The sequence below is a fragment of the Podarcis melisellensis genome, assembly GCF_964234715.1.
Source record: "Podarcis melisellensis genome assembly, chromosome: 2".
NCBI classification, from domain to species: Eukaryota; Metazoa; Chordata; class Lepidosauria; order Squamata; family Lacertidae; genus Podarcis; species Podarcis melisellensis.
In genome coordinates, this window is record NC_138529.1 from 38,555,200 (window position 1) to 38,568,765 (window position 13,566).

Below are 13,566 nucleotides of genomic sequence, written 5' to 3' on the forward strand. Positions count from 1 at the left end.
CTCCTAACTCCCGATTACACCCATACACACACACACACCCCTAGTGATTTTAAAAACGGATAAAACACACCAGCTGGATCATCAGGTCCCAGGCTATGTCTGCAAACAGGAAAAAAATCTGCTTATGACTTGTCAACAGAGCAGATGTTACACTAAGGGAAATGGAACATATTGTCTCCCATGGGATCTGTCACTGTCACACAGGTACTCTTCAGAGTGTGACTGCATTGAATTTCCAAGGGCGGGTGGGGAAAACGGGCCCCTGTTTTTCTATTGCACACTGTGAAAAAAGTCTCCCCTTCTGGAATTAAATATTGCAGAGTCAATACTGCAGAATATTGTTTCCTGGATGAAAGAAGCCTTTCCAAATTCCAGATGCAAACATCTAGTCCATGTAGAAAGTGCTTCACGTTTTACATCTCCCTAGCATGAACATGGCTTTTAATATTAGGCCTTTAGCTGTACATCACCTATTGCAATAGCAAAGGATATTTGCACATTACATCGACTGGGGTCAATTTAGTAATATGGAAAATTGGTAAATAACAGCCAACCCTATTACAGGCAAGTAGTTGTGTTTTTCCATAAAAATCTCTCAAGCCCTATAATATTGGCTTTCACAGAGTGTTCTGCCAGCTCCTCAAAGAGTTGACACTTGACTTATTTTTATGCCACATGAAGTGGTGCAAACCTAAGAAAGGCATGTCCAGAGCGTAAATAGATATAAAAAATATAATTCATATTTTTAAAAGCAAGTTCTGCATTCACAATACAAGATTTTCCATTTGGATTTTAATGCTTTCATGTTCGCTTAGTTTGGAGAGATTCTTTTGGAGCTCATCACAATCCCTTTTTGTTTTAAGCACCATGAACAATTTGGTATCATCAGACATGGCTACTCACTCCTAACTCTAGATCACATTAATCCACTTTATGAAAATTGAAAAGGGGGGAACTTACTGTTATCGTTTGCTTTTTTAAAAAAATGTTTCAGAAGTGTCACTGAACAATTGAGGAACATGCTTTTAAAAAATGTTTCAGTGTCCTGTTTTTGCTATTTTCTGTTTCAACAATGTTCAAAGTACAGCATCCTTTATAGCTCATCTGAAGTGGTAACAAAATTCCTGTCTTTTTCTCTTCCCTTCCCTCTGAACTTCATCATCAGTCCATTCAGCTATCTTTACACAGATACTTGAGCCAAGTGATCAAGTGATGAGCTTGCCTCCATTTCCAGGGTGCTAGATTCACATGACAAAACTCTGTCACTTCTTAACTAATGTTGTTGTGTAAATATAGGTCCAAGTGTTACAAGATCAGTGCTTGAATGTGTTCACTGAAAGCTGCATGTATTCAAAAGAACATTTTTTCTTGGCTCAGAAGCTTGTGAGAAAAATCTGATAAACATTGCATTCCACTAAAGTAAATCGGCAAAATCCACAATTGGGTTTGTAAAGCTGGTAAAATCATGTTCCAGCTTATCAAATTGTTGGCCTGGTCCATTTAATTAAAAGTTAAATTGGAGGCAGACATTTATTCCTTCTCAGCATTCTAACACGATCCGTGCACATCCATGCTTAGGCTTATTTTGCAATTGTGTATAAAACACTATGAGGTGACTGGTCTGTGTGGGGCTATAAAAATCTACACCAAACATTTAGATGCTTTATTAAAAATAGTTTCTTCCCCACTGTCAAGAGTTGACGTAGCCAGATCTGGAACTTTAGTGAAACCCATAGTTTAAGCTTCTAGGATTCCGATAAATTCTGCTAAATCAGGGCAATAAATTTTGAACACAAATTTCTGTTGAAAGTATTACATTGTGTAATTAAAGCTTGGATAATATGTAGGCATGTTTCTTGCACTATGCTATAAACAATGTAATAGTTGTGTGTGTCTGTCTCTAGGTGGATGTTTAGCTTTAACATGCCTAATGGCAACTTGCATACACACCTGCCTAAATTCCCAGGAAGGGAAGCTCTGCTGCCTATATAGCTTCCTCAAATTCCCTCAACACCCCTTGGCAGGAGCAAAAAAACAAAAGCTATGTCGAGACCAGCCTGCATTGGACTGCACCTGACCTGTTTTGCCTGCTGGTCAAATTTGCTGATTGTTCTCTGTACACCACTGAAGAAGTTACACTCTAGTAGGTGTTTGCTAAATGTACATTTATTCTGTGGTTATCACTGTTGCCCGATTTAAGATTTCTTAATAAAAAAGAATTATCAGGAAAGCATTGGATAAAAAGGTAACAGTAATAAAAATCTACCTTCAGAATCCTTTCACTAACATATTTTTACATTTTCTTGTTTGTTTGTTTCTTTTTCTTTTTTTTTACAGCCCTTTGCTTGCTGTGTCTTTCGCTGCCTCCTGTGCTGTTCCAGGAATAGCTCTGCTCACCTTCGGAGTAAATCCTCTTACTGCAGCCCTGGGAGCCTTCAACATCATCCTGTACACATGCTGTTACACACCGCTGAAAAGAATTAGCATTGTCAATACATGGGTAGGAGCTGTGGTTGGTGCTATTCCCCCAATTATGGGTTGGACAGCAGCAACTGGCAGTCTGGATGCAGGTGAGAATTACTCGGGGGGGGGGGAATGGACCATGAGGAGGAAGAGAATTGAGTGTCTTCCTCTTAGGGCCAATTGAATGACTTCATTCCCAATAGAGAGATGTCTTTTTAACCAATGCCCACGAGTATCATTCGTATTATCTAGGATCTGCATATTTCTCTGTATACTGCATGACTCTCTCTTCCACTGACTTGGCATTTTGCAGTAAAAAAAACCAAGACTGTCTTAGGTTCAGGACCCATTCAGTTCAGTCGTAGGCCAACAGGGGTGTGTAAACTGCATAATGACTTACCTACCTAGTGCAAAGGTTGTGGAAGTCACGTTTCATCTAGTTAGACTGGTAGATACCGTCAGAGTAAAGATGACAGTCATGGTGCAGGTCAGCATCAGTGAAATGGGGAAATGTAGTTGTGCAGTATTGGAAGCAAACTTTAGGTGAGTAAGCAAGAAGCTGAAATTCAGAATTGCTTCCTCCAGAATTCTACCTGTCCCATTTGCAGTGCCAGGTAGACAGGCAAAGCTGAGGCGTTTCAATGCATGCCTAAGATTGCAGTGTCAAAGGACAGCTTTTGACTTCTTAGGCACTGGAGAAGGTTTTGTAATAAGCCAAGCGTATACAAAAGGGACAGGTTCCGCTTGAACCAAAAAGGAGCCAGGCCGCTAGCACTTAGGATCAAAACAATGGCAGAGGGTAGGAATAAATTGACTGTTCTCACAGTGGAGGGATGAGAAAAGTGTGCTCTATTAGACCCAGTACTTTTTAACTTGCTCATAATTAAACTTGCATTAGAGCTGAGCAATGAGGTGGCCAAGTGTTAAAAACAAAAGAGTTTCAAAGAGTTCCAAAATGATTTTTCTTAACTGGGTGAATTGGCAATAAAATGACAAGCACAGTTCAGTGTAAGTCAGCATGAAGAGACTTACATCGGGGCAAAACATCCTTATTTCTCCTAACCACTATCCCTCTTCAGCTGCTGAAGACTAGGGCTTAAAGGTCTGAAATATGGAGAGCCTAGTTCTGTGCAAGTAGGCACAGGATTCTAAACCACTCAAGGAGCCCTCAGATCTTTAGGAGACAGGGCAGGGCCACAGAGTGCAGCCCTGCTCTCCTCTCTCTTGGTTGTAATCATGTGAAAGGATAATGATTAAAGGGAGCTGCTAAGTTGGTCTTAGTGGCCCCCGAATAGCAGTTGCTAGGGAACAATTGTCCTGCTTTCCAGCTTTCCATTGGTCCAAAAGTGAGCTAGTACTAGCCCTCATACTAATAACACTGCAAATGGACAAACTTTGTTGAGATCACAACTTGGGGTGGAAGGATTGAAGCTGCAGGTCTCTCCCCTGCACCTGTTACTAATTTTTTTTAATTAAAAAAACTTCCCATGCTTCCAAGTGATGCATTTAGTGTTGTGTGCAGTTTGGCCCTCAGGCATATATAAGTGCAAGCCTTTATCCTTCTCTCCCTCTTCTGTGCTCACATGCTCTGTGTTTCTACAGGAACTATTCATCACAGAGTCAGCCAAAAGTCAACCAGGATTATGTGACTCCTCCTGGTTTGAAGATCAAACATAACCTTCGGTTTTGCAGTGCTGTTGTGATTCTCTTTGCAGTGTGTGTCACGGCAGGATCTCAAATTCATGCAACAAGATCAGAGAAATGTTGTGCTAGCTCAGTGGGCCTGCTCCCTTCATTGATGCTGCTGCTTTTGAAGCAAAGGCTACAGAGACCTGAAAATGCAGGGTCGGTCTTAATGAAGCTTCCTGAGGTGACCAGCCTTTTGGGGGGCAAGTTGTATTCTTCTTAGCATTGCAAAGCATTTGTTGTTCTAGGCACAAGTGATCAGAGTAGTAGAAAGGAGAGAGAATGTGAACAGATTCAGTTATGAACCAGGGGAACGTGATAGAGAAAATCAAGATGAAAATGCAAGAAGGTCCTAACTCTAGCCTTTCTGCAGTGAAGGAGACAAAGAAGTTTAATTCAAACGATTTAGCTCATATTAGAAGCTGTGTGACATGACTAGTGAATGTTCAACAACCAAAGCAGGGCTTCTGCTGTACAGTTGTCATGTTCACTTATCTGCACTGTGTTTCTGGCTGCAATTACAAGTCCTGTGGCTTCTGCTGCCTCTCTGTCTTCCCCTCTGTTCTGCAACTCACTAAAACCAAACCCAAATTCCTTGAAAATCTCACTGTTAAAAGGTACCGATACCTTGCTAAGCAAATACATGCCGTGTTGGTAATATACACAGATAATTCTGACCATGGAGTTTGGATTATTCCCTAAGACAGAATCTGAATTTTATTTTGTTTCTTGATATGGAAAATGCCCAACCCTATCTGTCTCTCTCCAAGTGTCAGAAACCAGCACCAAATGTTGGCTTCCGCAAGCGGGACTTGTTAGTTGAATCTAGGCCAATTATACATGTTATTTATATACATAACTCTGAGTAGTAATTGGCAGGGCTCATGAAGTTAGTACAGTAAGTGCCACACTTTTAATATTTGGGAGGAGGTAGAGGTCCCTGTACTTGAGTACCCCCGGGGGGGGGGGAAGCACTGGAATAGGTAATAGTGGCCAATCTCAGAAGAAGCTTTTTAGCCCATGTTCTCTCATAATAACTAAGCATTGGATCTCCTCTTCCCCTTCCCACTCAAAACGCTCAACCATAGGCTTATTTGCAGGAGGGCGGGGGGAGCTATCCATGCACAGAAACTATTTCTTTGATTAAAGGCTCCGGCCTGCAGTTGGTTGATAGTTTCTTATAGATGTTAGGAATGCTTTTTGGTATGGACAACCGGAGTATGCCATCTGCTTCCAAATCATGTAAGCCACATCTCTGGAACCCATTAATGTTTCCTAATTAACTAGCTGAAGCAACCTGGCTTTAGGTAGAAGCGTGGGGATACATTTGCACCTTGTTAAAAAGAAGGGGAAAGAGCCTACCCTACTGAGCAGCGATAAGGAACATAAAGCTGGGGAGAAAGAAATTTTAAGGCTGCCTATAGTGCTTGCTATGTTTTACTTTTTATTGGGGAGCTTCTTCTCAAGAAAGCAGTCCAATTCTTTTCTGGTTATTATGCTAAAGCCAGTCATGCAAGGTGAATCACTTTTTCATCCTTCCTTCATTTTACTATCAAAACTGTCTCCTGCTTCTCCAGGGAGGTGGGGAGGAGAGGGCATCTAGCCAATGCAACCGCCGTTGCTCAAGCAGACTGTATGTTTACTTGATCAGTTCCAGTCTCGAGCGCTTGCCACATCATATAACTTTTTCCTAGGGAACAGTTCAGGATCAAAATATGAACCTTTCTCTGTGAGCATTGGTTGGCTAAAATTGGCCAGGTTTAAACTGACAATGCTCAGAGTCAATTTTATCATCAACTGTGGTAGCAGAAATTGCACAAGTGTTAAATTTAATCAGGTTCATGGGCTGGGACCAGCATCTCTCAGCAAGGCGAACGCATGCACTTGCCAAGGCGGGTACAGAGAATTTCCCTCCCCGAAAGGGAACCCCATCTCCAGTTTCTTTTTTTCCCCTGTTTCAAGGAGGAAGAACATTATCATGACAGGAAATGGGAGGCTGGTGGAAAATGCCAAAAGAACAAAGCAGTCTCATTTTTACAGAAGCAGTAAGACTCAGATCAAACTTCTCTCTTGCTGGCAGGAGATCATGGCTTGTGTTTAGTAACACGGCCAAAAAGAGGAATATTAATAATATGCCCTTTTTTAAAGAAGAAGAAGAAGTTTAAATATTGTAATGGGGAATTTCATACTGTGTGTTGTACAGCCTGGGACTCAGGTCTTGGCATTACCACATTTCCTTATGAAAGCAATAGGGTCTGGTATCCTTTCAGGAGTGGTGGCTAGCTCCCAGCATCTGAAGTGTACTCAGGAGACTGCAGAACATAGCAACCCGGTGCCATGAAAGCACATCCAATTCTGAGCCACCCAGTTTGCTTGAAGTGACAAGCGGGGGATCTCTGCCATAATGTGCTTTATCAGTTAAGGGGATTTACTCTGGGTAGGTGGTGGTGGCAAAGCAGATAACAGCCTCGCAAATGTAACAGACGTTAGAGACCCACAGTGGCCTGGAGCCATTGGTATTACTGCTCCCAAGAATGTTTATCTCAAGAGACTATTTAGTTTATCTCAGATGCCCCACTTTTACCTTCTGTTTTCCTGAAAGACATCTTGTCCTGATTTTCATTCATTTTCTGAAAATTTAAATAATTCCTGGGGCTATGGAATTTATAGACTGCCTGTGTATGTACCAACGGTAATCACGCAGAGGCTGATTTTCAAATTGCCTTGACTTTGTAATTCAAATTGGGTTGTGGGCTAGACATTAATTATGTCAGCCAACATCTATTTACAACCGGGGGATTTTAAACTGGGCAGTTCTTATCAGCAAGTGACATTTGGCAGATGGATGGGTTTAGCAACAAAACAGTGAAGAGAGAGGAAAAGGACAATTGTGTAGAGCCTTTCCTCATTTGTATAGCCCTTGTCTGCCCGGAAGGAGAGCAGTAAAGAGAGGACCTCACTTTGTTCAGAATAAGTGACACTGAACTTTGTTCCTATTTCCTTCAAATTTTATTTTTTTTAATTAACTGGATCATGTTTTGAACAGCCTGCTGGCAAAATGTGTAACTGAGCAGCTTTAGAGAAAAAGACAAATTTTTGCCTGGAGCACATTATCCTGGCTGTAGAAATAGAGGCCTAGAGATGTGGGCTGGCATTGATTGACCTTAGCAGAGGCTTGAGACTTCTCTTCCTCTTCAAAATGATGATCCAAGAAGCCTCTTACTCAGTTTGTACAAAAGACAGAGGTATGTCATCATTGATCTGTGAGCATAGGACACACAATGGCAGAGGGCCCCGTTGCTCCATGTAGTAAATGTGGAGGCAGATGGGCAGGGCTAGTAGGCAGCTGTTTTAAATTTAATAAGACAAAAGTCAGTCGATTATTTGCCTCCCCCACCCACGCTTTCTTTTGCAGACACAAAAGCGATAGTGATTCTGCTATTGGGACACCTGAGGGACTGATGCAATCAAAGTCGAAGCCCACTCAGTAAATTCATTGTCACCTACACACTGTACACAGCTGTGTTAAGTTCCAAGTGCTTTCATCTTCCAAATAAAGAATATTCAATGGCCCATATGGGACAGCTGCTCCAGTTCACCTCACCCCCCAAATATGCATTATGAAGTAACCAGTAGGGGGCACCAGAGTAGTAGCAGGAAAATTGCATTGGCTTAAGAAAAGGCAGTGTTTGAGGTTTAGAGAGCTAAAATTAACTTTTTAAAGTTGTGTTGAGTTAAAAAAAGTGTTAAAAATATCCTCTTGCAAGCAAGTTGGTGAACTTCCCTTAGTGCCTTGCAAAAATATGGCCTTTCTTGTCTTGCAGCCTTGCTGGAACTTCCAGTCATCTCCCACCTTAACTGCTACAGTCTTTACATCTCTACGATCACATTCCCACCTACTCCCTTGCCTCTGACCAAAATCATTCAGCTCTGTCATCACTGAGAGCACATGACACCCTTTCTTACCTGCTCCATTCCTGGATCTAGCACAAACATTTGTCCTTGCCTTCATTACTCTGCCTCCCCTGATTATTCTGCCCGCATATCCATCCCCATAATCTTCACTCTTCCATCTCCACCATCCTTTGTCCGTCCCCCACATCTTCAATGCCTAGAACTGCCTCCAGAAACCATTTGATGCTGCATCTTATTTCCTCCAGACTCTTCCCCCAAATTCAGTTTCCTTGAAGAACTTCGACACAGACACTTACTGTTCTTCCTCTGCCGAAACCAAGCCTAAGCACTTGTAATGAAGCTCAAGGCATATCCTGCCCATGTTCACCCTTACTGCCAGTTTATGTCTCTCCTTCTATTCTTCCCATTGGGAACTATGCATGTTGATGGTGCCGTATAAATGATAACTGTTAAATGCCGTCATCATTTCCTCGCTACACCTGGACATGGTTTCAAAACAGTGGTCACTGGAAACGGCCAAGACTTGCCTTGACCAGATTGTGGTCAAACTTCTAGGCTTCAAATTCACAACCTTTATTTTGACAGTGTTTTTGGTCGTCATAGCCACTGCTACAATCAGAGGCACCAATATGATATATGGGTACCATAGAAGAAGTAAGACTTTGAATATTGCAAATGGCTTGTTTGCCACTAGCATATATAACGACTAAGATGTAGCAGATGCTAGAGAAGGAGAGATCCAAAGGAGAATGTGTGGCAAAGTAACATGCAGTCAACATCTTCTACGGAAGATTTATGCCTTGTTCTGCACTTCACCACATGCCCACCCCTTCCTTGTGAACCCCCCTGAATGTTGGTACTCTTATCCACCTATTGGACCTGGTGTTGATTTTAATAAAGTTCTCACTTTCTCATTCATATGTTTCCCAATCAACCATTCTAATTGGTTGTGGTAACAAATTTTAAACTTGGACACTATGATTCATGCATTGGTAACTTTACAATTGGACTCTTATAATTTGTTCTTTGTGGGACTTCCCCTAAGACTGGTCTGGAGGCTTTTGGAGAATGCTGTGCCCAGGTGGTTGAGTGGAACACCTTGATGCACACATAATTTTACACCTGTGCGTAAGGAACAGCTGCTGTGCAGCTAGCCAGTCATGTACAAGGTCTTGTTACTAACGTATAAAACCCTGAACAACTCAGGGCCAGGTTACCTGAAAGACTGACTTCCCTGTCTGCAAGAACATTTAGATCATCTGGGGAAAATTTACTTGTGGCACCACATCCTACAAAACATCACAAGGCACCCTACAGAATAACACAAAGCAGGTATTTTCCATCATTGCCCCTACACTTGATCTCCATATGTGTCTATGAGAGAGAGAACCTTTGTACTCAAAACTTACTTAAACTTCACTTGACTGTTTCCATTTGGTTTGATCAAGGGATATAGATTCTGTTTAAAGAGATTGAGACTGCAATCTTATAGTCACTTTTGGCAGTAAGACCCATTTGAACTCACTTCCCCCTTCCTCTCCTCTCCCATGCAGCTCCCTGCGTGCCCCAAATATCTGCCCCAGAGTATCCCCCAACCCAAAGGTGAAGGAAGAAATGGAAAGGAGGTCCTGTTGTGGAAACAGATATATTTTAGATTTCCATCTATTCTTGTACCCTAGTATTTCTTCCTTTCTCCCACCACAAAACTTTCAGTCCTATTGAGTTATGCAAAATGCATCTTGACAAATTGCTGCATTCTGTCTTACAGTATTAAAAGTAGAGCCGAAATTGGATTTTTCTAACCACATAATTTGGAGGTCTTAACCGATCTCTCCATCCATCACTGCTATATCTTCCTTGCTTCAGTGTGGGCAGGTAGTGTGTTGTTTTTGCTGGATCAGCTTTTGCTGACGGGCATATTCAGATGATGGAAACCTAATTCTGTAGGCAAAGATAAGGTTCAGTTATACTTCATCTCATTTTCCAGGTTGAACATGGAACAACTACAGCTACATAACCGCCAGCCGTGTTTATCCAAAGGCAAATGGGTGCAGCTGGATTTGCTCTTGTTTTCCAGCTCTAATCTCCCTCATCTGGACCAAGGAGGAGTAATTTGTTTTAGCATCTTTTTAGCTAAGAGTAGCTGGTTTGTTACCATACCAAGATAGAAGAAAACAACCACACACAGTTCTAAGTAGAGGCCATTAATGGCTAAACTTAGACTTCAAAATCCCTATAACGTCTTACATAAACTTAAACATTTAATTTATTTCCTAGAGAGACAAGAAGCTGGTGCTTCCCGCCCCCCCTCCACTCTTAACCTCCCCCTCATGTGTCAGTCAGCTACCAGAATCTGGAAATGATTTTAAAATTCCTTCATATTATTCAAGGCAGAAGAATTACCAAAATTGTGCTCTAAGCAAAACAGCATTCTTGGGTTGCCAAGGCAGTAAACAATGGCTTTAGGAAATGCAATAAGACTTCAACATCTGTTTTGGAGCTGATATTTTAACCATTCTGTGTTTATTTTACATGCCTGGTTGGTGATCTCTGTCATACATCTGTGAAGCCAAAAACCAAGACAATGAAAGAGGTAGCAAGTCAGTTTGGAGCTCCAGCTATAAGCCTGGTTTTCCATGCTGAGTTTTTAACATAAAAGTGCTTCTGGCTTTTGTCTTAAGTTTGTGAATTATAACTTAGTTTAGCAAATCATGCTACCATTACAAGACTTTTTGCATACACCTAGGACAGTCATGAGTTTTAAAAGAACATCATTGTGCTTGACAGCTTTAGATAGAAAAGCACGAATATCCTGCACCTTCAATCTTATGTGGAACCTTAAAGGTTGCTGAAAATATCCTCCTGAAATAGTAACACCACTCAACAATAGCAGAAGTACTAGATTAAGCACAGGTTAACTACAGGAAGTTGACTATCAGCCAAACTTGTCATGGCACCAAATGCATCATTGGCACCCATATTACATGGTCAGGATAGGAAACCCAACTGTTTCTCAGCAGCAGTTCTGACAGTCTCCCAGCTGTTACCTATCCCAAGAAGAAAATGGGAGCTTTCTTTTCAGGGCCAACACAGCCATGGGAAAGGGATGATCTCCATTAGTACTTCAATGAGGTATGAAAGGGCTGAACATCTGCTTCCTACTTCTGCAATCCTGACAAAATCAAGACATCACCACCTGCGCCTAACATCACTTTTTAAAAAACAAGCATGCAGGCATATTATCAGTGTTGCACCTAGCATCATGCTGTATGTAGTTCAGCCTTGATGGGTCTTTTCCCATAATGCACACATAAATACACTTAAACTGGAATCCCATACACAGTAGGGAGTAAGAACCATTTGGCAAAATCATACTGACTTCCAAGTAATTTGGAATTTGGAAACATTTTCTCAGGGCAGCTGACACAGTGTAGTAAAAACAGTAAAAAATAATTTATATTCTCTTAAGATTTAGTTTAGAGTGCATTTTTTATAGCCTCATCCAAAGGAATTTGCACAGAGGAGCACATAAAGATTTATGCCACTGCTACTGAAGCACTATCCACTGCATGGCAATTGAGATAGAGGCAGACAACGCTGTTCCAGTTGCTATTGAATCTCTGAATCTCCATGTAGGATTGCTAGGAGGCTCCTCCCGACTAAGCCTGCAAAATAGCACCAGTTGCTACTAAGTACCCCCAGAGTGGGAACACAAGTGGCTATTTCTGTATCAGCACTTTGAGTAATCCCAGCATCGCTACAAGTCTGCCCTGTCAGACAAAGGTTTTGAAAATGTAAAGGTAGAGTCTGGACCCAGTTGCACTGAAAAACCTAATTCTGTATTGCACAGCAAGAAACGAAGCCACGCATGTTGCAATCAAGTTGACTTTGTAGTAACTCCTAGAAAGATTGCGTGAGAAGGCAGGCCCCTCATAAAACAACTCCCCTTGTTTGGCACATCAGTTGTCTGGTTTGGAGCTGGGAGTTTCACCTGAAATGTTGGTTGTTTTTTGACAAGGAAGTGAGAGTTGGAAGTTATTTCTGAGACATCTTGCCTTCTTGTTGCTCCCAGCGTCCATCCCTTTGCAAACAAAATGGACTTTGATTCATCTTCTACAAGAAGGCATAACTCCACTGTAACAACATCACTTCAGAAGTTGAATCTGTGAAAATCAGTCAAGCTTTATTAAAGCGTAGGCCCTAAAGATGTCCCTTGTGAAACAGAATGAAGCAGATTCTAATGGGCATCTGTGCTAAATTTCAGTGGAGCAGGATCTAGTCTTGTAGCATAAGTTTTTGAAAGACTGCAGTTGTGAGGAAATATTCCCATAGTTATATTCAGTGGATCTCTGGGCCTATTTTCCCCTTTAATTCTTGCTTCTGTATAAACTTTTAGGTGGTGTACAGGGATAGGTAATACAGAGACCCCGAATGTTGAAAGAACTGAAACAACCTTACAATTCTATAATTCTATGAATTGTTTACTCTTCAGTTTCAGGTCTCTGCCAAGCATTCATGGATCAACAGAAGGTCCTATGATTGAGAAGTTAGTTACTTAACACTTTTGGCCCTCTGTAGCCCTATGTTATGTGGCTGTTATAGGGTTGGCAACATACATTTCTGCTTAGGAAACCTATGGCAAAATATAGCAAGGTAACATGCAGGTGGTGACTGGAATCTTCTCTAGATTTCTGCTGAGCAAAATTTTAAAAACTTATTCAGTAGCCAAAGTTTATTGAGTATTCTTCACTGTATTTGTTTTATATGTGTACCTTTGCGGAGTGGGTTCTGCGCAGAGCTGATGTACAGTCAGCTTGGCCTATGTGAAAATATGTTGTGTGAAGTATCAAAAAGGTGGAACCAAATGTGGAGACCAAAGGATAAAATGTATCTTAAGTGTTTTCTACAACAAATGGAAAGTGTGTTTTTTTCTCATCTCACAGAAGAGTCTAAGATTTTTTTTTATTCTAAATAGATAGATGATAGATAGATATGCAGTTCGTAGATATTTTGCTCATTGTCTTCTACTTACAGTCTAGAATTGATGATGATGGCTTAAGAAGTAAGGTCACCATTTATGCATCACCAAAAAAAACCCCCCACAGATTAGCATAACATTTACATAATGCTATTTTACATGTAGAGGTGCAGATTTTAAAATAATAATTTAAATAGAAATACAATGCATTTCACCTTAGTGGGGAGAACTGTGACCTGTGTGCCTGCTCAGTCGGTTCTCCAGGTTGGTAACTACTGTCAAGCAACTTCAGGGGTCCTGCTTTCCTTTTTATGGTTCTTTATCTTTAAAAAAGCACCTCTTCCAATAGAGGACTGTCCTCTGAAAAGTAGGACATGTGGCCACCCTATCAAGAAGTCATAATCAGTTAGCCCATCATCTTTTTATTGTCTCCAGATGAAGCCTCAGGCACTGTTTTTGGTTCCGAAAGCCTCAGTTTCTTGCTTTCTGCAAACATATAATTGTGTGAACAAAAATACAAACAA

At 41.2% G+C, this 13,566-nt stretch overlaps 1 protein-coding gene across 1 annotated transcript in view; it reads left to right on the forward strand.

The window, feature by feature from the left end:
* Window positions 1-13,566, forward strand: part of COX10 (cytochrome c oxidase assembly factor heme A:farnesyltransferase COX10) — a 96,366-nt gene that overhangs the window by 81,723 nt on the left and 1,077 nt on the right. Inside the window, exon 6 of the mRNA XM_081895736.1 lies at window positions 2,338-2,570. Within this exon, the coding sequence (XP_081751862.1) occupies window positions 2,338-2,570 (233 nt within the window). The remainder of the gene's footprint in view (window positions 1-2,337; window positions 2,571-13,566) is intronic.